Raw genomic sequence first — 25,526 nt, forward strand, 5'->3', positions numbered from 1 at the left:
ATGATTATGGGCCATAATCATGTCCCAGTAGGTAAGATTCCAATATTAACCCTATTTTCAGCAGGCTTTTTAAGTTTGTCTATAAAAACAAGCTCTCTTTTTGAGCTGAAAATTCTCAGGATAAATCTGGGGGAAGAGGACGTGCTTTTTTATTATTTATTATTATTATTATTATTATTAAAGAAAAGCAAATCACAGCCTATGTTTGATTTATGGGACAGGACAATGTAACGTTCTGAATTCTGTTATTCAGAGAACTATTTGGACTATTAACATAAGGAACACAAAAGTCCTGTTCAAGTCAAGTCATATTTTTGTATCTCTCTTATTTCAAGTCTGCTTCAGTCCCTCTCTATAAAGGTATGTTTTGTGACATGAGCCTATAAATCAAACTGGAAAAATTCTGTTTCTTAGATATGCATGGCTGTTTTCTCCCCTTTTTCTTCTTACTGAAAACCATTTCCGATATGAGATTTTGTTTGCCAAGTTTTGCTGAGCAGAAAGCATTCTACAGGTAAGTTATAACCTAATAAATAATAGGGATTATAATGGAAATGCTGATACAACAATATCTATTCTCTCAAACTGCATGCATATCTTCTATTAAGGTTAGTGGAAGTTACTTATGAACATAAAGAGAGAATGGACTCCCTTAGGGGTCCTATTCTCTACTAGATGTGCATCCGTAACTCCCACTAACATTAATGGAAGAAATGCGAACTGAGGGAATAATAGATCCTGTTTTGCACTTTTATAATACCAGTACAGATGATTCATTGTATCATTCACTAACCTTTTTTCTTCCATAAGGCAAAAAAATAAAATAAAAAGGGCAAAAAAAGCTAGCATTTAAAAAGTGGAATGTTTGATATTATAATAAATTAAATAAGTACTGCATCATATAAAAACCTTCAAAATATTCACAAAATGTTACCTCTCCATTTCTGACATCATAAAAGCAGACTGTTACTTGACAAGTTGGATTAAACTATGGGTAAGCAAACTTTCTTTTTCAGTACAAGCATTACCACAATTGCATAGTTACACAATAACTGGACTAATCAAAGCTATATAATGTTACCATTGTGAAGAAAGTAGGGTTCCTCATTAGCCTATTACAAGAGAATTACTGTAAATTCAGCCTACGTGCAGCATCACTTCCTGTGCAAACAAACATAGATAATACAAGCTTGAAACCGTTCCAAGCTGGCAGACTGGCAGAACAAATTATGCAGAGCAACAGAAAGCCTTCAGTAGATTCAATAGAGCTTGGAGCATAAGAATGATTAAGTGTTTCTTTACACAACTACAAATCACAGTAATGAATCAGAGTAAAATTTCCAATAAGGGACTTAACTGCACCAGCTGGCCTTCTTTAGAGAGCAATGTTATAATGTGAAATGATGACATTCTAAATAGCAGTGTTTGCAACTTTTGTACAATCTGCCTAAAGCAAGTCCATTGTTGTTCAATGGGTTTTTTGTTTTGTTTTTAAGAAAAGTATAATAAACTATCACCTAAAAATATATAGAGAAGTTGGAAAAAAAAAAGTCTTTTTAATTAGCTAGAAAGTGAGTCTGATCCAACTAACAATGAAGTCATTGGGAAATCTCTATGGTTTACTTTAATGGGATCTGGATCACTCCTGCTCTGAATATGTAAGATTGTAACTATAGAATTATGCAACAAAAATGCAGCTGTTTAAAAACAAATACAAACTCTTTTCTATAAACAAATGTGAATTTAAAAATAAAATAAAATAAAAATAAAACAGCTATCCTCTTTTTGAAAATGTGTCCATGCATGAGGCACTGGAGGAGGAGTCAGCTGCTCACAAAGGAATCTGCATCTACGATCAGGAAATGTGAGGACATTTCCTATTCAAAGAAGTTGATTCTCTTGTAAGCAGCTGACTCCATTCCCCTTGTGTGGCATGTTTTCAAAAACATGTTTTCAAAAAGGGGCTGAGGTAAGCAAGTGTTCAAAGAGCAAAGATATCACACTAACAACAATACGGTTTTCTCCTGTTTTATTCAGAAAATCAGATGGTATTTTCATAAGGGTCGCTTCTACCGTTAAAATCCATTAATCTAAAAATCTATAAATGCCAACTAGATCTGCTTAAAGAATACTGTAACTGATTGTACATCAGCTTTTCAACACCACCAGTATTCTGAAGGAACTCAAATGTGAAATTGCAAAACGACTAACTGTAGTCTGTAATCTATCTTTTAAATCAGCTTCTGTGCCAAATGACTGGAGGATAACTAATGTGATGCCAATATTTAAAAAGGGCTCCAGAGATGATCCCAGCAATTACAGGCCAATAAGCTTGACTTCAGTACCGGGCAAACCGATTGAAAATATAGTAACAAACAAAATTGTCAGACACATAGATGAACATATTTTGGGGGGAAGAGTCCACATGGCTTTTGTAAAGGGAAATCATGCCTCACAAATCTACTAGAATTCTTTGAGAGGGGTCAACAAGCATGTGGACATGGGGGATCCAGTGGCTATAGTGTACTTAGATTTTCAGAAAACCTTTGACAAGGTCCCTCACCAAAGGCTCTTAAGCAGAGTAAGCTGTCATGGGATAAGAGGGAAAGTCCTCTCATGGACTGGTAATTGGTTAAAAGATAGGAAACAAAGGGTAGGAATAAATGGTCAGTTTTCAGACTAGAGAGAGGTAAATAGTGGTGGCCCTCAGGGGTCTGTACTGGAACCAGTCCTATTCAACATTTTCATAAATGATCTGGAAAAAGGGGTAAACAGGAGGTGGCAAAATTTGCAGATGATCCAAAACTACTCAAGAGAGCTAAGTCCCAGGCAGACTGTGAAGAGCTACAAAAGAATCATTTAAAACTGGATGACTGGGAAACAAAATGGCAGATGAAATTCAATGTTGATAAATGCAAAGTAATGCACATTGGAAAACATAATCCCAAAGTATACATATAAAATGATGGGGTCCAAATTAGCTGTTACCACTTAAAAAAGAGATCTTGGAGTCATTGTGGCTAGTTCTCTGAAAACATCCACTCAATATGCAGCAGCAGTCAAAAAGCCAACAGAATGTTGGCAATAATTAAGAAAGGGATGGGTAAGAATCAGAATATATATTACCTCTATATAAATCCACGGTATACCCACATCTTGAATACTGCGTGCAGATGTGGTCTCCGCATCTCAAAATAGAAAAGGTGTTAATATATACAACACCTTTTTCTGAACCTTTTCCAAAATATATATATATTAGGGGTATGTGACGGCTTCCATACGAGGAGAGATTAATAAGACTCTGACTTTTCAGTTTGGAAAAAAGACGGCTAAGAGGAGATATGATGGAGGTCTATAAAGTCATGATTGGTGTGAAGAAAGTAAATAAGGAAGTGTTATTTACTCCTTATAATGTAAGAACTAGGGGTCACCAAATGAAATTAATAGGAAGCAGGTTTAAAACAAACAAAAGGAAGTATTTCTTCACATCATGCACAGTCAACCTGTGGAACTCTTTGCCAGAGGATGTTGTGAAGGCCAAGACCATAACAGGGTTCGAAAATGAACTAGATAAATTAATGGAGGATAGGTCCATTAATGGCTATTAGCCAGGATGGGCAGGGATGGTGTCCCTAGCCTCTGTTTGCCAGAAGCTGGGAATGAGCGACAAGGAATGGATCACTTGATGATTACCTGTTCTGTTCATTCCCCTCTGGGGCACCCGGCATTCGTCACTGTCGGAAGACAGGATACTGGGCTAGATGGACATTTGATCTGACCCAGTATGGCCGTTCTTACGTTCAGACTTTTAAGAAAAATGTATCCCACTTCTGATATCAAACTTACTTTCTCATTTTTATTCTTTTACCACTTTGGCAACAGAACCTTACTGCAACTCTGTATTTAATTTCTTGTTTTCCACACAATTAAAACCTCAAACTTAACTTCCACTAACACAAGTGGGGGGTTTTTTGGATTGGAATACATAATTGACCAATGGATAGCCAAATATTGAGGGTGAAATTTCAAGACGCCTAAACAAGACTTAGGTTCTGAAAAAAAGTCTGAGGATTAAATATTCAAAAGATGCCTATGTGATTTGGGAGCCTAAGCCTTAGAGTGCTTTTGAAAACTTAATTCCCTAAGTCAATTTCTACATACATAAAATTAAGATAATATTATTTACCTACCACAAATGGGTATTGCAAGCATGAGTTAGTTAATGTGTGTAAAAGTGCTTCAAACAGAAAAAATATATTATAACATTTTTCACCCAGTAGGTAGCCATGTCATCCATCTGGGGTCAATAATTTATTAACTCTGGAGACATCAGTTTCTTAGCCATGTAGAGCCACAGAGTAGTAACAGAGTAAGTGTTGTCACTCTGGGTACTGAATGCAGTAGAACTACTATTACAGTACAGTAGCACTTGGAATTTATTTTAGGTTTTCTCACAGCATCCATCACGGATGAGGTTAACCAAATCTCATGCCTCGAGGCACAAAGCTGATCACCTCTGAGTTGAAAAGGAATGTTTCTTCATGTTACAGTACTCCATATATCTTTAGATGCTATGGTAATAAGGGTCATATAAATAAGTAGATAGATTTTTCTCTTCCCATTTTCCCTCCATTTTTTGAGGCACTGGCAGGAGGCAGGGTTCTGAGACATGATAAGGAACAAGAGGGACCAATGATTTGATTCCATATAGCAATCTGAAATTTCATACATTATGTAGTATCTTCTGGGCATTTGGGCTAAGATCAAATGTTTATCAATTTAACATAAAATCTATCAGGAGACTATATCCCATCCTGGCAGAAGGATGGATTAGATGATAAAACAGATTTTGCCATTTTTAATAAATGTGGTATTCTTGGCATGCTTTGTTAAATTAATTTGCTCACCTAACTGTGTGACAACCTTAAAAAATGCATGAACCTCACAGGGGGAGTACTACAACTCTTGGTCCAGACACTGCATTCAGGATTTGTCCCTGAGTAGCCAGGAGAAGTTTTGGGCTGATGGGTATGTAAATAATTAATGATCAGTAATTCAATTATTGATACAGTTATATGTCTAATTAGTTATGTATTTACTGGTTTGAATTCATGAAATAGCCAGCTTGATTACATTTACTAAGCAATGGTAATTAGCAATTGTTAATCAGCACATAACAGAAAGGGATATACTTTACAACAGTCGGAGAGAACTGATCCGCCCAGTAATTAACAGTCTGGTTTTGGTAATGGCCTGGTTCTGGGGTTACAGCTTGACACAATTACACTAGAGTTGCTTACAGTTTCATTTTCATTATTTCATGTTTTGCATAGACATATTTTATTTTAGTATTATATGAGAACATAATACTGGCCCTACTGGGTCAGACCGAAGGTCCATCTAGCCCAGTATCCTTTCTTCAGACAGTGGCCACTGTCAGATGCCCCAGAGGGAAAGAACAGAACAGGTAATCATCAAGTGATCCATCCCGTCGCTCATGCCCAGCTTCTTGCAAATACAGGCTAGGGACACCATTCCTGCCCATCCTGGTTAATAGCCATTGATGAACCTATCTTCCATGAATTTATCTAGTTCTTTTTTGAACCCTGTTATGGTCTTAGCCTTCACAACATCCTCTGGCAAGGAGTTCCACAGATTGACTGTGCGTTGTGTGAAGAAATACTTTCTTTTATTTGTTTTAAACCTGCTGCCTATTAATTTCATTTGGTGATTCCTAGATCCTGTGATATGAGAAGTAGTAAACACTTCCTTATCTACTTTCTCTACTCCAGTCATGATTTTATAGACCACAATCATATCACCCCTTAGCCATCTCTTTTCCAAGCTGAAAAGTCCCAGTCTTATTAATTTCTCCTCATACGGAATCCGTTCCATACTCCTAATCATTTTTGTTACCCTTTTCTGAATCTTTTCCAATTCCAATCCATCTTTTTTAAGATGGGGTGACCACATCTGCACACGGTATTCAAGACATGGGCGTACCATGGATTTATATAGAGGCAACATGATATTTTCTGTCCTATTATCTATCCCTTAATTATTCCCAGCATTCTGTTCTCTATTTTGACTGCTGCTGCACATTGAGTGGATGTTTTCAGAGAACTATCCACAATGACTCCAAGATCTCTTTCTTGAGTGATAACAGCTAATTTAGACCCCATTTTATATATATTTCTTAATTCTGATAAGTGTCCAACTATATGCTCAAACTTTTGATTATTTACTTATGTCCTTTTGGTAAGTGCATCATTTTTGCTAACTTAAGCATCTGTCACTTGTTGTAGTTAGTACAGTACATCACTAAAAATATTTAATCTTCTTTAATTCTTGAACTGGTAATTTCTAGCAAGCTTGCATTTTCCTCTTCTTAGCATGACTGAAGAACATTCTGGGAAGTCTGGCTTATAGGCAGGCAATAAGGCCTCATAAAAATCTGTCTTGTAGGCCAACAGGTAGGAGGCAGCAATTCTCCCTGTAAAGCTACACTCCACAGAAGATTCTTTAGCACAACTGATTTGCCTTCTGCAGATCTTTACAGGCCTTCCCAAAGGGTAGATGGGAGGATCTCTGCAGTAATAAATTTGGTAGCATTCAATACCTCCAGACTGCTCATGTCCTACTGAGTTCCACATCACATAGATTTGCATGTCCTGGTACACCCACTGGAATCCTTCCTTGCAAACCAGAACCACACTAATCGCATCATGTGGGGAGCAGCTATTCATTTTGCTATTTGATTGTACTGGTTCACTTTTCATTGCTATTAATTTTTATTGGAATTAGGGCATAGCTGTATTACTTTTAAACAGTTGAAAATAAGTTCAGCAACCGCTTACCTTTTGGCACTTCACAGTTGAGATTCATGTGGGTTGCAGGCCAGAACATTTTCAAAACTATTTAATTATTATATCCAGATTTTAATGGAAGAGCTTGGTATTGCAGTTTTTGTTTCTAACTAAAGGGTGATGCTGTAACAGTTTTATGACCATAATATTCACCTGAATTATTTCCTTATGTTTACACATGGTGCTCAAACTCTTGCAAGTTTTGGGACATCAACAAATACCTAGCAGTATTCTGTCAGTTTTTATTTTTTCTACTTCTTGGCTTTTTCTCTCCATATTTTGAATGCTTACTATTCAGCTTTTCTTCTAAGGTAAGAAAGAATTTGCTGATAGGGGAAACAACTAAAATAATTATAAGCTACTGTATTATGTGGTATCCTTTTGAATGTTGGCCATGTTCCTCAGGGTCATACGTTAAACTTGAGATAATTAATTTTTCATCCATGGTCATGTTTTTCCTTTGTGCATGCAAGAAAACAACTCTTTGGGTGCCTTAACTAGATATTATTTATTTACTTGTTAATAAAAATCTGTAAAATACCATATGAATGCTACATATTGCTATTAAAGTGAGACAGGAAGACCTTGAAGAAACAATGGAATACAGGTGATGGCAAAGGTGACAGTGCAATGAGACTGAGTACAGGAAAAACTAGCACAAGAAGCAAATAAATAATAAGACTGAAGAGACCACATGTCATGAGAAAGAACAAGGTAGTGGACAACAGAGAATAGGTGTGACTATGTGAAAGAAAAGTAGATTTTTTTTTTCAAAGAAATAAAAGGAGAAAAGGGGAGAGAATCATAAAAGGAATACAAAACAGTACACAGAACTGAGGAAAAACGGAAGGGAATGGAGAAGAATGTAAGTTAGACAATAGAATGAGAGATACACACATTATCTGGGGTTCATAAGTTTTATTTAAGTTATGCCCCTTTATTATAAAATATTTCCCCGGGGACCTCGTACATATCAGTAATTATAGGACAAAAGGAGTGGATTTTGAGCACTTACATTATAATACTATTGCTTGCTACTCTGGATTCTAAAATAACTGAAAAAAGAGAGAAAGTTACCTCAAAAATTTGCTAGAGTGGATGGGGGATTAGAAGCATCTAGCCACCCCAAAACTTCTAAGGAAAATTGACTTTTGTATGTGTGTGTTAACCACCATTTACTGCACACAGGACGAACAGCTGCAGTAGAATAGGGTGGTGGCAATCTGAAAATGTGAGCAGATACAGAAAATCACCTCGGAAACCATCCTCAAAATCTGCTTAAAGCCAGTCCAAATGATCCACCCCAAAATGCTACCTTTGGTTCTGCCAATACAACTAAAAAAGCTGGCTATGATTTAAAAACAAACTAACAAACAAGTCTGCACAACGCAACGCGGAAGGCTCATAATGTAAGAAACAAAATGGTGTGCATCTAACAGTTCTGTATATGGATACCTCTTCACTTTCTTTACAAAAAGGGCTGTTGAATTTGATTGGTTTTGATTAAAGCATTCTATGCTTATGCAAGAGGAGAACAAGGCTTTTGTGTTTTATCAGCCTCCATTAAGATCAATCAGTGTAAGGTTGCTCACTATACTCCACAACATCAAAGAAGTCCAGATGATGCTGGATCCGGATGTTTAGTGCAAAACAGTGTACACATTCTATGTCTCAATCTACATGTTCTGGAAACCTGTTTCTAAAATATTACTGAGCAACTCATCACTTGGCACTTTGCCAGTTCCTTGCAGTCACTAGTCAAAGTTTAGAATGGTCTTCACAATGACAAGGTTTTAACTGAATGTGACCTCATTTGTAAATTGTCTCCTGTAGCTGAACAGACATGAGATAAAAACAAAGGAAAAACTGTCAAAGTAGGGGAAGATGCTGTTAATTGAAATGTTTTTCCTTCATTTCTGTCTACAAGTTGAGCGTAAATATTTTTACTTTGATAAATATGCATTTGTCCCCCATTCCACTAAACAATTTTAATGGAAGAACTTGGTATTGCAGTTTTCTGCAGTAAGGCTACTGAAACCAATAGCAATACTTGTGCTTAAAATCATGTACATGTTTAGCACTCCTCAGGTTTCTGTTGGTGATTTTCTGCTCAGAATGCCTCTACTCCACCTGTAAAAGATGAATTGCTGAATCTGTTTTGTCTATCTCTGAAGCCTTCTCCATCAGAGAACAAGGTACCAGTAAACAGCAATAAAGGATAGAAAATAAAATATGTCCTCCACACCAAATGATGACAGGCAGATTAGGCTTATGTGTAAATTATGTTATATGAGTAATGCAAATATGATTCCTACATTGGCAACTACTTAACAAAAACAAAAAAGAATGACATGAATTTTTCATTGATGCAATTGATGATGATGTACACAGTCTAAGTGCATTTTGAAGAGGCGAATGTGCATGTGTCATATATCAACTTATCACAAGAACAAGCCTGATAAAAAATGATGAGTAACTGAAGAAGACTGCTAAAATATATAATGAATGAATGCATTTAATATAGGAGAAAATGAAAGATAGTTTATTATACTGATCAGATCAGTTTTGGAACTCTTGTCCCTAACACAGAGAAAGTATTTTAAAAATATTTCTACATACTCCATTTAACCCTGTTTCCTATTAAAAGTATCATAAGAATGAAAGTACATACTGTAGTGATACAGGTTAGAGAGGAGTACTGGGTTCCTAGGTATTACGTCAGAAAATACAAACTCGATGCATTGAAGTGTTTTTACTTTTGGAGAAGTAATATTTATTATTTTTGATACCACAGAATCTCAATGTTAATTTTCTAAAGAACAAATCAAGAATTAACACAAACATTCTGTCTTCTCCCACTTCTCTATCAGGAATCTGTCATACAGTGTAGTCTTATATCACTAGCTACATTACATTTGATAAAACATATCATAATTAAATTTATTAACATGTCATGTAAGGTATTATAAATAATTAAAACTATTTGAAACAAAGCTATACTTCACAACATCCTTAAATCTATGCAATATAAAGTTATGTATAATTTTGCTATATATAAATACAAGGCAACAACCACACTTTCACACAATGTTGAATTCACATATGTAGATTTAAATGAAAATAAATTTTAAAAAAGATAAATCACAAGAATATTTGTAATGCCATATTTTTCCCTATTTATTCACTCTCTCACTATTACTCAAAGGCTCTGATTCAGTAACCTTTAATTGGGTGAGAAATCCTCTCCTATACAAATAGCCCAATGCATTTCAGTGAGATAAGAGACAGACAAATACAAATTTTGGACTAAATTCTGCCCTATTAGATCTGCACTTAGAGGGTATCCATGACACAGATCTTCATACTTCTGCATGGACGGAGGAGTCTCGGCACCTCAGTAGCACCATGTCCCCAGCATTTTATAGAGGCCTCTTCACACAGCCCAGGAAAAGTGCTGGGGAGGGTCAGAGATTGGGTGAGTCTGGGTTGGGGACAGGACGGACCATACACATTGTCACCCATCTAGCCCCATATAAGATAGTGGGGAAAAAAATACAACCTGGGGCTGCCTTGTTTTTCCTGTACAACTCCCCTGAAGGAATAGTCCCTGGAACAGCCAATAGAAACTGGCAGTGCAGAAACTAGAGCTAATGTGCCCCAATGGGAAGATCTAAGTGGATCTTTGTGTGGACTTCCCCCGGGAGAATTAATTCTCCAGAATCCCTCACACAGATTTTACAAGAGAAATAGATTATCTTGGCCATGACTGTGGCTGAAAACAATCCTGCCTGTGAGAAATAAAATATGAGTGTAGGCTCTTAAGGATAAAATTTTGCAAGGATTTATTCTCAGATGTTCCATCCTTATAGCTTTGCTGGGGGGAAAGCTATGGGTCTTACCCAAAACCTGCTAGGTTCTCAGAGGTCTGCACAGAGGCTGGCCCCCAGTAGTGCCCTGCCTCTCCTCCCTTTTCCTACTCCATGTACAGCTGTCCCCGGTGAGCAGATGTGTGGAATGGTTAGAAGAAGGGGCAATGTATTATACATACATACATACACACACACACACACACACACACACACACACACACACACACAAAGGATAATGGAGCCCAGTGCTATATTACCTTTCTCACCTAATTTCTTTGCGGATGGAAAAAGGACGATGTATTTTGTTCTTCCTTCCCACCACTTTCACCATGGTCAAGCCACAAATTGCATGGAAAGCACCTCTTCAGGAAGAGAATGCACCATGATAGAAAGGGCCGTCCCACTGTTCTGGGAGGAAGGGTAGATCCAAGCATGTTAGGGTCCCCTCTGTGCATAGATCTACAGGACAGGATCTGGCTTAATACTGAATAGTCCACATAAGTTTCCTAGTTTTTAGTTCGAATTAGTGAGTTTCTACCATTCTTGAAAATTCACATAATGAGTTTTGATTATATTCAGACAGCATTTCAAGAACCAAAGCCCACCTTCCTGTACTAGATCAAGGGCAATGGGGAAAGAAGGCCTTATACAAATATTTATGCAAATACTGTAGGCAATTGCAGCTGGTCTACAAGACTTTTCAGCACCTATCTACTTTACACAGGTTTTTTTTATTATTATTTTTCCTCATATGTGTAATACCCTCTGAGAAATATAAACATTTTCTCCAATTATTTTGTCCTTTTGCATTTGGCCTTGATATTTTCCCCTACAGTTTGAATGCAATTGAAATTAGCAAAGTTATTTGAGAATAACTCTTTCAATTTCTATAATAATAATACCAAAATCTCTAATTTTACACCATCATTGGTTAATGTCAAAAGCATAACCCTACAAATAGTTTTTGTTAAATAATTGTGGCTGCACAGTTTAAAACACTGCTTTTCACCTCACAAAAATACTAGCTTGTTTCTTTGATCCGCCACAGATGGGTATATTTCAGCATAACTAGATATTAGGAAACTGAAAACATTCCTTAACAAATATACCTTTATAACTGTTCTATCTCAAAAGCTTGATACTTTCCCCTTAAATATAGTTTTCACGAGCCAAGAAATACTGTCTATTATGTTACTGGTTAAACTTTTTCATCATTATGGCCCCAACTCAGCACTTCAGCACATGTTTAGTTTTAAGCAGGTTGTTAAGGCCCATTAAAGTCAATAGGAGTTCAGCACATATTCAAGTGCTTTGCTAAATTGGGGCATATGTACAGTAGTTCGCTCATCTTACAAAAGACATTTTAATATTTCATAGCTAAAACGTTAAATATGTTCCCAAAAGAGAAGTATAAGGGGGAAAATAGGCCACGTTCTGACCCTACGCAAACTGTACCACACATTTGCTCCTTGTGTGTAACTGGTGTAGAACTCAAATGGTACTACATAAAAAAAAAACGGGGTGAATATTGCACATAAGCAAAAAAGGTACACCAAATAAATGTTGGGATTTACGTTAACCAAGAACAGTCAGACAAATGTGTGCCCAATAGTATAACAATAGTATAACAATGCAGCCTTTGGAAGGGAAGAACCTTGGGGATTCTAAAGAGATTTCAATACCAAAAAAAAAAAAAAAAGATGAAATCACAGCAGTGGAAGATTATCTCCTGGGATAATTGGTTTTGTTGCACTATTTCCTTGACTGTAGCAGTAGTTTTATCAGCAGCTTACTCTATGAACATACATGTATATCCTGTAACACACTATGTACAAATATGCAACGATTATAGTAATTAATCAGTGCATAACTATTACAAAAATCATCTCAATTTCCTCCCCATAGTACGTTGTAGAGAAACTACAGTATTTACAATAACTTTAAAGCATTTACCTGTGTGTAAGTCTCCGATGACTAATGCAAACAGCAGTCTGTTGGTCTTGAGCAATGCATACCTTATGGCGACTACATTTCATCTTTAGGCATGGATCTTTAGCAGGATCTAAAGCTAAAAACAATTGTAGAAAAATATTTTAAAACCTTCTTTTAGTATATACCCTGCAGTAAATTCGCTATTTAACATGTTTGCTTGTTCAGCACCTGGTACAATGGAGCCTTGATTCTCAACTGGGACTCCTAGATGCTACCATCATATAAATAAAAAATAATAATAAACCAAATCAATGTTCTAACTATTTAAATAGAATCATTCTTTGTTAACTGACTTTCCTACTTGTTCTCATTTATTTTAAAATACTTGCCATTATAATTCAGTTAAATATATCAAGTCACACCTCTGTTTCAACATTTTCAATAGCAGAACAAAGCAAAACACAGCACAATCAATGATGTACAAACTTGGGCTACTCACATCTTTAAACTTTCACTTAAAGAGAAAAGCAGATTCTCAGGAAATTTTTTAAAAAGTGTGTAAAATATACTTAATTTCACAAAATATTTTTAAAAATCCTAAATAACCTCCCCTTCTTCCTATCTTACCAGCATACTTAAATTCATATGGTATTTAGACCTATGAAGGCTATAGACGCCAGTATTGACTGCTAAGTAGACTTTTAAAACAAGTCACTGCACGCAAAAAGACAGCAGGAAAAAATCACATCAAAAGGTATTTCTGAAGGAATATCATAGGACACCCCACTAGCTCACCAAAAGAGAATTATTAAACGGTGAGGTAGACCTGAATATAATTCAGAGAAATGTGAAGGCTCAGGCCTTACCTTCTCTTTTCTACTGTGTCGAGTAGGGTGAGTGGTACTCCTGAGGGCATTTTGCATCAAAAAAATAAAAATTCTGCACACAATATTTTAAAATTCTGCAAATTTTGTTTGTCAAATGTGGAGACTCCAGCATGGCACTGGGGAGCACAGACCACTGGCTGCACAGAGGTGGAGATCACTGTACAGCTTCCCCCAGGAAAAGGACACAGCGGTGAGCCCCAACACAGCACAAGGACTGGGCCTGCCCCAGAAACCCCCCAGAACCCTAGGTGCCAGGTGCACCAGGTGTGGGCAGGCAGGCAAGCTCAAGAACATAGGATCCAAGTGTGGAGAACTTAGTGTGGGAGAGATCCAGGTGTGGGTTGAGAAGATTCTGTGTGGGGCAATCTGCGTGCGGGTAGTTCAGTAAGGGATCCAGGTATGTGTGTGGGGGGGATACGTAGGGGGGGGGGGGGGGAGGATTTGAATGCACAGGGGCTTGTTGGGGACCGGATGCAATGGTAATGGGACTCCACGGGGGGAAGAGGTGTCAAAGTGAAGGTGGTTGGGGCTCAGCAGGGAGGGGTTTGGATGTGGGGAGCCTGAGACCAGGAATGGAGGAAGTAAGGGAGCAAAGCAATTCAGGAACAAATGTTGAAGTGGAGGGGGTGGGACAGAGGGTGTGAGAAGGGAGTCTCTGAGTAGATGGCTGCATATCGAGGAATATGAACGAGAAAGAATGAGATAGATCAAGAAAGGGGACTTAGGCTCAGCACTGCAACACCTAGCTTTAGGTGCCCTGCGCACAGTAGAATCTCCAGCCCCCGAGTTAGATACTCAGGCTCCCTATACAATGCATGGGGAGAATGAGGCCCCTACGAATGTGATCCACAGTAAGCAGCAAGCTGCGGAAGGAGCTGCCTAAGCTAGCCAATAAGAAAAACCTATCTCTCAAAGCGAAGTAGGCACCAAACTCTGGCCTATCTTCACTTGGGACTCTCAGCCATGGACTGTCTCCTGGAGGTAGGTGCCCATGCCAGGTCAGGCTTTTCTCCCCAAGTATGTCATTGTGATGGTGGTGGTCATATACTCAAAAGAGTGGTTAGAGATGTGGGAGACCTGGGTTCAAAATCCTTTCTCTGCCTGATTCGAGGCAGTTTGAACCCAGGTCTTCCACCTCACAGGTGAGTGCCCTAGACAGGGCCCTACCCCAAAATATCTTACAATTCAGCAGTTGGAAATCTGGTTTCTACTTTTTACTCTGAATCAGACGAATTGGGGATTTGAACCTAGGTCTCCCATACCCTGGATAAGTGCTCTAACCACTTGGTTGTCAGGTATAAGAGGGTAGCCCAATCAGATAGATGTACTCTTAGGCGGACATTTACACTCAGCTTTTGGAATGTGGGAATCATATGCAAATACGGGAGCTAGCGCCCCCTTCCTGCTCCAAATTCTCAACTGGGAACTCCCTAAATGAGTTTGGCTGCCATGTGTGCGTGTGCATGTGTGGGAGAGACATAGAAAAAGAAATAACACTGAGGAATCACTGTTCAAATGTCATATTTCTCTTAGGAGTAGAATGATCCTCAAATATTTTGATTCAATGCATCACTTTTCTCCTTTCTCCCACATTTTCAAATGTGAATGTGCTGTCAAATTCCTGGGTCTATTCTCCTGCACAAGAGAGCAGTGGGAGTCATTTACCATTTCACTCAAGACAGTTTGTACCTCATCCCTACCATATACACAATCCTAGAAGACATGAAATTGTCATGTCTAGTATATGAAATATTTCCCTTGTGTCAGACTGTTCAGAGCATATTCAATTTTGTATTAACCTACTTAAGGCAAGTAGGATTTACTTTCAAAAACATTATTAAGTTAATTATAATAAAAATACAGTATTAATATGATGCAAGTATATTTTACTGGACTGTCAAAATGATTTTATAAATTTTTGTGTTTTATATATATTCTCCAATTTCCTGATATCACTTCAAGGGCTATGACAAAAGTGATTCCAAATTTAGACAAACCTTTCATTTTTCCTTTTGACACTAATAAAGAGAGTGCTGGCAGCAGTACCTATTAAGGATGCCCAATATTTCCTATTATAAGACCCGATTTAAAGTTTCATATAAAACTTTGACAAACTTTAACCACTTGGTCTGAAATTTTCTATGCCCAGTATCTGCCACAGGGTGGACTTTTTTTTAGAATGTTTTGGCCAAAAGATATTATCAACAATGAGGATGGGGGGGGGGGGGGGAGAAATATATTTTGAAATATGTTTGGAATGATAAAAAAAGTTCTGGCAATCTTATTTGAGACACTCAATCACACCGGTGCTTTAGTGTAGGGACTCACTATTTGGCAAGAGGTGGCATTTTTTGTGCCTTTTGTCACCCCCATGAAAATACAGTAAAGTTATAAGTCTCTGAAAAATCTCAGTTTGCCCATGTTCACTAGAGACTTAAGAGTTTAGTAGGTAGAATCTCCAAAGATTCTAACTTTAGTGAGCATGCTCCACTCCCTCACAGCTCCTAAATTTGATTGGACTGTATATGTGCCATTCCCACAGAGTGACTGAATGTACTCCCGCCCAAAAATTCAGGGGTGAGGCTGGACTTTCCCTGTAACTGCAGATCCTGGCTGCTCTGGGCCAGGGTGGGACCGAGTGCAGGGAGACCATCTCTCCTGTGCTCTCAATGACTCTCCCTGCTGACACCCAGACAGCATGCAGAAGGAAGCCACTTGACTCAAATGCAGAGGGGACAAGAGCCATACTGGGGGGAATGGAAGTTAGTAGATTGGGACAAGCAGTCTGGCAAGAATGGGACTGCAGGTGGCAAAGAGAGAGGAACCTTGACTGAGAGACGGTGAGGGTGGCTGGGAAGGGCGAGCAAGGAAACTCAGACTCGGAGAAATTGGAACGGTTAACTGAAGGGGTGGAGGTGGGGAAGCTTCAAGTTGGGTTAGAAGACTAGGAGTTGGTGAGAGAAATAAGGGGGAGGGAACACAAATCATATGAGCAGCTGTGTGGAGAGCATGCGTGGCGGGAACACTGGACAAGAGGACTGGAAAACAAGAGGGAAATGGCAGTGGCAATGGGATGGATGGGAGACAGATCTAAAAAGGAGCTGTCTAGACCAGGGGTGTCAAACTCAATTGCACAGGGGGCCAAAACTCAAAACTCGCGGGCCGAACAGTATAACCATTTATTTAACAGACTAAATATTTATGTTTTTTAACCATTAATATGAACCAAAATACAGGATATCATTCCAAAATAAATACATTTCAACTTAAAATATTTTGCTCTTCATAAAAAAATATCCTGTCAATACAATACATTCAAAATCTGTACATGCTGGAATATTAAAAAATCTGAAAATATAAATAAAAAATTGAATTTAAAGCAAAAGTATAATCATAACAAATCATAACATTCCATTTTCTTGTCCTATTTAGTCAGAGCCTGATACTTGGAGTCTTTTCTTTGCAACAAGTTCGTTTATGTTTGGGGTTAGGTTCTGTGTTGTGAAGATTCTCAGGATCGATTGCAGGTGTTCATCAGTGAGGCGACTCCTGTGTGACGTTTTGTTAATTTTCATCACAGAGAACAGCTGCTCGCACAGATATGTGCTGCCAAACATGGACAGGATTCGAGCCGCATGTTGGCGGAGCTGCGGCATCGCTTCAGGAATGAAGCGAGTGAACTGTGCTGGCCCCGCAGTGTCGTACTTTGCCTTCAGTGTCCCGTTACATTGCAGTTCTATCAGCTCCATCTGCATTTCTACAGGTGCGGTTTCCACATCGACTGCAAATGGGTTGCGAAGCAGCTCGAAGTTACTTTTCTGTGCCTCAAAGTCACTGAAGCGCCGTGCGAACTCAGTGCGCAGCGCGCTGAGTTTTTCAGCAAAGGTGGCATTTGGGAAAACTGTGGCACTTTCTTGGTTCCGTATTACTTGGCAACAGGGAAAGTGAGACAAGTTGCATTGGTGCATTTGTGTCTCCCATAAGCGCAGCTTCACTTGAAATGCCTTCACTGCATCATGCATATCGGTTATTATGTGCTCCCGTCCCTGGAGTTGAAGGTTTAAAGCGCTAAGATGCGACGTTATGTCAGCCAGGAACGCCAACTCACATTTCCACTTTTCATCCCGCAGAACTGTGCAGTCTTTCCCCTTACTGTCCATGAACTGGCAGATTTCCTCTCGCAGCTCAAAGTGTCTTTTGAGAACTTTTCCCCGACTTAGCCACCGGACCTCCGTATGATATGGCATATCGCCAAACTCGCTATCTATTTCCCGCAGAAAAGACTGGAATTGGCGGTGATTTAAACCGTGGGCTCTGATAAAGTTGACGGTTTGTGTTACAGTGTTCATCACATGATCCATTTTTAGGACTTTAGCACTCAGCGATTCCTGGTGTATGATGCAGTGATACACTGTCAACTCACCGGCACAGTTCTCCTCCCGCATCTTTGAGCGCATCCTTCCCACCAGTCCATTTTTTTCACCACACATAGCAGGTGCGCCATCTGTTGTAAGTCCAACGAGTTTTTCCCACGGCAGTTTCATGTCGGTTACACTTTGAAATACATTTCCAAAGATGTCTTCTCCTTTCGTTGTCCCGTGCATCGATTTAATGTCCAGTATTTCCTCTGTTACGCACAAATTGGAATCCACACCACGGATAAATATCGCCAGCTGTGCAGTGTCAGTCGCGTCAGTAGTTTCATCCACGGCAAGGGAGTATGCAACAAAATCTTTTGCTCTTTCAATCAACTGTGTTTTCAAATCAGTCGCCATCTCACAAACCCGATTAGCAACAGTGTTTCTGCTGAGGCTTACATTTGCAAACGCTCGCGTTTTATCTGGACAAAGGACGTCGCACACTTTCATCATACAATTCTTTACGAATTCCCCCTCGGTAAACGGCCGTCCTGATTTGGCGATCTCTTCGGCCACAATGAAACTTGCTTTCACAGCAGCTTCACTTTGTGATTTTGCTTTGGTGAAAAACGTCTGCTGGGATGTCAAATTCTTCTTCAACTCCTCTACCTTTTGTAGCTTCTGTCCTGCGCTCAGGTTTTTGAATTTGTTCTCATGTTTCGTCTCGTAGTGCCGTCTTAGGTTATACTCCTTCATTACAGCGATATTACTCCCGCAAAGGAGACACACTGGTTTACCTGCAATTTCAGTAAACATATACTCATTCTCCCACCGGCTTTGAAAGCCTCGGTTTTCAGAATCAATTTTTCTCTTGGCCATTGTTGGGGTCTAGCTTTGATTTGATATTAGCGTTGTATACATCAACAGACCGCGAACTTGAACCGCGGCTTGCCGTTGGCGGCAATTGCACTGCATCATGGGATTTGTAGTGTGTGTTATTGGGGCGTCATATCACAGGGCCATTAAAAACAGATATATAAAACGATTTCGCGGGCCGGATATAATTGTATGGCGGGCCGGATGTGGCCCGCGGGCCTTGAGTTTGACACATGTGGTCTAGACAAAGACACTGGGACAAGTAGTCAGGGAAGGGTGTGATTGAGACAGGGAACTGAGGAAGGGGGAGTCTAGGACTATCTCAATAAGGATACTGGGATGAAAAGCCCAAAGAGTGGAGACTAGGCCAGAGTAGGCAAGGGAAATACAACTGGGACAAAGAAGACGGGGACAGGGCAGGTTATCGGGATAGGACAGAAGATGCAAACCTTGATGGGAGATCAGGCAGAAATGTGTCTGACTACTAGACAGCACTCCCTTCCACAGCCTGAATGGAACCCAGAATTCCTGAGACAAATCATTCCTCTGATGTCAGCAAATATTTGTGAAACCCATTGACGCAGTGTGTCCCCCCTCCCCTCTTAATGCTGTTCCACTCACAGGATGGCACCCCACTACTATATCATCCACTTAACTCAAGTGGCAGAAGTCTGCATGATGGCTCTAAAGGTTCCAAACTTGCTGATGATCCATGTAAGTGTCAATTTCTATTTTTTCAAGCTTCCTTTTTAAAAAAGCCTTGGAAATTACACAAAATAAAAACTACATTAAAATAACATTATTAAGGTTGCAAAGTCAAGTGCTCATAAGTTAGGAAACGCCAAAACTATGGTTGCCTGTGCAATCTTCTTTGGCTGTCTTGTGTATATGCATTATGATACAGTCTTTAATTACACGATTGTGCATTCATTTTTCCATTTCTCTAATTTTTTTTGGTTAGTAAACAATGTTTGTATACAAGTTTACTAAAAGCAAGTTCATGTTCTTCCTGTTTGCGTTCACATTCAAAAGTAAACTTTAAATTACAGTATGAGCAGCTTTGTATGTTTGAACTGCCAGGTGTTGTTAATATAAGGCAGAGTAAGCGAGCAGCATGGAAACCAGAACCAGTGTCTGATAGTTAATTAGAGATTTGACAGCCAATTTTGTGGTACTAAATATGATTAAATATAGCTTCAAGTCATTGAAATGACTTTCTTATTCTGAACCTTTCTTAACAACACATTCAACTGTACGAAGCTTATGCAACCCACTATAAACAAAAGTAAAAAAAAGTGATGGAATCCATAATATAACAACTCTGCAATGCAGACTGAAAAAAAAAACTGTTTATGTAATTACACATTAATATATCTAAATATCAATAGACAGATTCTAGCTGCTTTGTATTTCTACAGCCCTGACAAATATCCATAAATCTGCCTCAACAGGTTTATGGTTTTGCTATGGTTTGATTTAAGCCTTTGTCAAAAAGACTGAGTATTGGATAGGCACTTCTTAAAACTTGCCATATAAACTGAAATAAATAAATATCAGAAAATAAATATCATTAATACTGCTTCCTGATAGTCACTAAGTTTCTAAGACAACTATTATTTCCTTTGTGGTTTTCACACCTTCAAAATGTATGAGGAAATAGACTTCATTGTCAGGAAGAAATTAAAGTTTTGTTATTTATACACAAAACAGAGAACACCATTTGGTATGCATTGCTAGGAGTATTTCTTCCTATTTCTAAGTTTGTAGAACTGTACCAAGTTGTTGTCATATTATGAATAAAACCTTCCACTGCACTTGAAATGTATTTAAACTGCTAATTTAATACAAATAAATCTTAATGCAATGTTAAATGGGAAATTTTAAATCACAAAATCAGGAAATTGTTTCATTTTCAGAGGGCAAAATCTATGGACACTCCATGTGCTTAGCTAAAGTACAAAAACAACTTAAAAGCTTCAAATAGGCTATGGAGGGCTGCAGTAGGGAATCTCTGAAGGGCCTCAGATTAAAACAAGTAAGGAAGGAGTTATGTTGAAATAATTCACCAAAAATTTTGATTATGAAACCACCTTCTCATACTAGATAAATATTCACTCCAGGCATGAGATACACAAGGTCCCAATAGTTTTTAACATATAAAAACAGTTTGTAAAAGTGAACTTTAGTAGATTCTGGTTTATAAACAAATAAGTTATGAATTTATTTGGCCAACACACAGTGAAAGTATTGAGATTTCTTGCACCTTTTACAATCACTAAATCACACAACCCCTAAATTACTTTGCAATAAAATAAGAAGTTGGAAACCAACTTCATTCCATCGTAATGTTTTTGAAATTCTGACTTTTGATGCTATATGAAGCCATTCTAACAAGAAAAAAATTGCAAACACATTTTTGCACAGAACTGAGGGTGTTCACACAGCTCTAACTGCAACAAGATGTTGCATTCTGAGGTAAATACAGTGCTTCCTTACCTGATAATTTTAACTATGATAAGGGGAAAGCAGTACAGCCAATAAAGTTTTTTTTTTCTGATTAATCTATCAAACAGGTGGTGCTGGCCAATGCAGAAGCAGCTTCTCCCTCCCCACCCTGCAACCCAGAACATACTCCTCATGTTGTTTCTTCTGCTGGTTTCCACCTGTGATTTTCCCAAACTGAAAATCAAGAGGTTAGCCTAATTTGACCCACCTAGCCGCCGATTCCTTTAGCCTAAGACGTTAATGGTCTATTTTGGGGGAGCATCTATACTTGTTTTGCCATATCATGTGAAAATGCTAGAAGGTAAGAGTGTTTATTTCTCTATTATGTGACTCTTCCAGCAACAGATCACAAGTCTGACTAGCAGTAACATCAAGCTAGCAGGAAAAAAGAGCAGAAGTAAATGGCAGAATTTGGAGAAAGACTGAAGGACTAAGAGTTGAGGCCAAAGAAAGATTATTCAAATAAAATCATTCTACATGTTTTAAAATAATCAACTCTTTGGGACAAAGACTGTCTTCATTTTAAATCTCTATATAGTGCTATATATATTTTCTGCACTTAATAAATAAGAATTAGTCTTGATCATCATTGCTGAACTGTCCTAAACAACTGCTGCTCAAATACTGTACCATTTGATAAAGATACACTGGGGTAGTGAAGCTTGAATAAGTTCCAGATGGCCATTCTGCAAAACTCCTCAACAGAGGCTTCAACTCAAATGAAGACCATTGTTCTATGGAAGGAGACTTTCTGAGCAGAAGCAATCAGCAACCATGTAAGAATATTGACTATACAATTGAATCCAGACTTGAGGAGAGAAAATGAAAAAAATGGGCCTTCCCATTCCCTATCTAGGAGCATTCAACAAAGATGACAATGTAATTTCCATTTCCAAGTCCATGGGTCTATGCAATTACATCTTGAGAACCCCGTTCAGATTTAGAGTGCTAGGAATACTTTTTTCTGCTGAGGTTAGGCACAGAAGTGAAAATGAAAGGAAGAGACTGACTCCGGAAACCAGAGAAGATACTGGGCATTAACTTTTCTTTATGGACATCTACAGGGAGTACCAGACCAGAGATGTCTGCTAGTTTACTGACTGTTATGGCTGAGCAGATGGAACCAGAAAGAGACTGTTCCAGGACAGGAACAGCAAAAAGATGGAACTGAAGTTCCAAAGGCATTAAAAAGAGAATTAGAGACTCAAAAGAGCAACCACGGATCTAGCCAAGTACGTAATTATGGGATTAAGCATTGAACTGTAAGGTAACCTGTGAGGAAAAAAAGGTTGTCCAAATCCTCCTATAAAAACACTAGATGTGCAGGGGACAGCCTTCCACTGTTCAGAGGTTGCAAGAGTTGCATGAGGAACAGAAGGTTAGTCAAGTTCTGAAATCAACAAGCTACTTGACTCTAAGTTGAAGCAGGATGTTGAAAACACTGTGCCAAAACTATGTTCCTGAGCCCAATCACAAGCCAAATGTTTTAAATTAAAGCATTGGTGTGGATCATGGGATCCTGGTACAGGAGGTCTGCTCAGACTGAAATTAGAGGGCAACTTGGTAGGTAAGGTAAATCTGCAAAACATGACCTTCTTGACCAGACTGGGTCTATTATGCTCAACTGTTTTCTTCTGTTCTACTTTCCTACAGGCCTTCCAGATGAGAGAAGCAGCAGAAAAGGTAAGGGCTTGTTCACATCCAACTGATTGGCAGTGCATGCATAACATTTATGGATATCAGTACCTGTTACAGAATCAACTAATCTGATTGGATCCACCCCACTCTTTGAAAAAAAGCAAAAGAAAGATGTGTCAATTCCCTATGGAAAGATCATTTCCTGAGATGAAACTTTGTCCTGTTCAGCCAGGTGATTTAGGGCATGAATGGCACTGATGGACTTCAGTTTCTTCTGTGTCCATTAGCACAGACATATCTCACCTCTTGGAATTCTGTCAGTTTAGACATTAAATCATCATCACATTACCCAATGTACTATACAGTCCTTTAGAGCTAGCTGCACAGCTCTGAGTTCTAGAATGTTGCTGGATTGCCTCATCTCCTAAAGAGACCATTTTCCTTGTACTGAATTGTACTTGTATTTACAGGTTTGCTCCTATCCCCAGAAAGGGGAAAAGGCAGAAAGGCAGGAGAATTCTAGAATGCACCTGAATCAAAAGGGAGAACTGTGATTAAAAACTAGAAATATTGTGAAGGAAATATATGGCTCTGCTGGAAAAATGATGGAATTTTGTGATTCTCTGAGAAGACAGAAAACTCTTCTGCAGATGACTCTTTCTATTCATTTGTAGGTGAGTTATTCTCATACAAAGTTATTGTTGTGGTGCATATGTGCAAATGCTTACAAAAGCGTGATGCATACATAGTTTCCATGACTACTAACCAAGTACATGGAATGGGCACTACCTTACCCAGAAGGGACTTTAACTGGAAACAGAATAGAATCAAAGGCCTTTCTGAGAGGACTGGGAAAAAGGAATATGAAGGGACACTTCCCTTAAAGTGCCTATACCTATCCACTGCCGTAACCATTCTATTATGAAGTACTGAATAAGAGTGTCTCATGTAATTAGTTGTCTAACTTGTGAGTTTTGTTTATCTTGCATTGATTTCTTAACTTGATGTATACTTTTTTGTTTGTTTCTTTGTATTGTGTCGAAGCCCTAGCACTAATAAATCCCTTATTTGCCTAAACTGGAATGTCAGGTGTATGGAAAAGGTATAAAGAGATAATATTGCCTGATTTGCTCTTCAAGCAAACTATGTTAAAAACATATGTGAAGAGGGATACCAGGGGATTTCATTCTGCCATGAAAACTACAAAACCTGAGTGGTGGAAGCAATACATGTTTATAAAGTAAAAAAAGGATCTCTGTGTTATAGATAAGGCTAAGATTTTGTCATGGTTATTTTTAGTAAAAGTCATGGACAGGTCATGGGCAATAAATAAAAATTCACAGAAGCAGTGACCTGTCTGAGTTTTGCTGCTGCGGCTCCATGGTTTCCTCTGCCACTAGGGTGGCTGGGAGCTGCAGGGTTTTCTCCCCCTCCCTGCAAGGCTGTCCCCGGTCTCCGGAACCCTGAGGAGGGCCCCCTGAGGAGGCAGTCGCCTGTCGACGGAACCCTGCAGGGGGACATTGATGAGGCTGTCGCCTGTCCCTGGAACCCAGCAGGGGTGAGAGCTCTGGATGGGGGGGTGAAGCTCTGGGGTAGGGCTGGGGATGAGGGGTTTGAGGTGCAGGAGGGAGCTCAAGGCTGGGGTAGAGGTGCGGGAGGTGGTGCAGTATGCAGGGTCCCAGAAGCGCTTACCACAACTCCCAGTATGTGGCCACCAGGTCCTTGCAGCCCCGAGGCCCATGGGTGGCAAGGGAGGCTCTGTGTGCTGCTCTCATGCCTGGAGACACTGCCCCAGCAGCTCCCATTGGGCATGGTTCCCAGCCAGTGGGAGCTGCAGAGCCAGCACTAGGGACAGGGGCAGCGCATGGAGCCTCCCTTACTGCCCATGTGCCATGGGTGCGCAAGGACCTGGCGCCAGCTTCCGGGAGCCACGCGGAGCTAGGGCAGGCAGGGAGCCTGCCTTAGCCCCGGGCCCCCTCTGTGCCACTGACTGGACTTTTAACAGCCCGGCCGGCAGTACCAACCGGAGCCGCCAGGGTCCCTTTTCGATCAGACGTTCCGGTCGAAAACCAGATGCCTGGCAACCCTAGGTGTCTGTAAGTTCAGGTATACTATTATGCCCATAAATTATGATAATATGATTGTCTTATGAAGTAAGAAGTACACCCAATACCCATATATGACAGTGTGCCCAATTCTATACCGTATATGCTTGTTCATTAGCCCGTTCGTTTATAAGCCGATCCCCCAAGATGGCTAGGTAAAAATAGCAAAAACTGTATGACCCTTTCATAAGCCAACCCTATATTTCAGAGGTTGGCAAACTTTGGCTCCTGGCTGGTTAGGGTAAGCCTCTAGCGGGCCTGGATATTTTGTTTACCTGGAGTGTTTACAGGGACGGAGCCCCTCATCTCCCAGTTGCCACGGTTTGCCGTTCCCAGCCAATGGGAGCTGTGGGAAGTTAAATTTCCATATATACTCATTTATAAGCTGACCTCCACTCTTTGATGCGTCACTTTTTTACCAAAAACATTCCGCTTATGAATGGAGTATATACGGTAATTTAAAACTTGCTCAGAGACTGGTATGAAGCCT

The 25,526-nt window shown here is 39.3% G+C and overlaps 2 protein-coding genes across 5 annotated transcripts in view; both read right to left on the reverse strand.

Moving 5' to 3' along the window:
* The window catches only part of SPOCK3 (SPARC (osteonectin), cwcv and kazal like domains proteoglycan 3), a 405,705-nt gene that overhangs the window by 178,674 nt on the left and 201,505 nt on the right, over nucleotides 1-25,526 (reverse strand). For all 4 annotated transcript variants that reach the window (XM_065596527.1, XM_008173177.4, XM_065596529.1 and 1 more), the window contains exon 4: nucleotides 12,689-12,803. In XM_065596527.1, coding sequence (XP_065452599.1) covers nucleotides 12,689-12,803 — 115 coding nt within the window. The remainder of the gene's footprint in view (nucleotides 1-12,688; nucleotides 12,804-25,526) is intronic.
* Nucleotides 16,720-19,034, reverse strand: LOC135983672 (general transcription factor II-I repeat domain-containing protein 2A-like). Its single transcript, XM_065596525.1, has one exon. It carries the CDS (start codon nucleotides 18,789-18,791, stop codon nucleotides 16,983-16,985), a length of 1,809 nt encoding a protein of 602 aa, XP_065452597.1. The 5' UTR covers nucleotides 18,792-19,034; the 3' UTR covers nucleotides 16,720-16,982.

The sequence above is a fragment of the Chrysemys picta genome, chromosome 5, assembly GCF_011386835.1.
Source record: "Chrysemys picta bellii isolate R12L10 chromosome 5, ASM1138683v2, whole genome shotgun sequence".
Taxonomy (NCBI): Eukaryota; Metazoa; Chordata; order Testudines; family Emydidae; genus Chrysemys; species Chrysemys picta.

What these genes read in the sequence shown, in the direction of transcription:
- LOC135983672 (XM_065596525.1), bottom strand. Translation starts at nt 18,791, where the DNA reads ATGGCCAAGAGAAAAATTGATTCTGAAAACCGAGGCTTTCAAAGCCGG.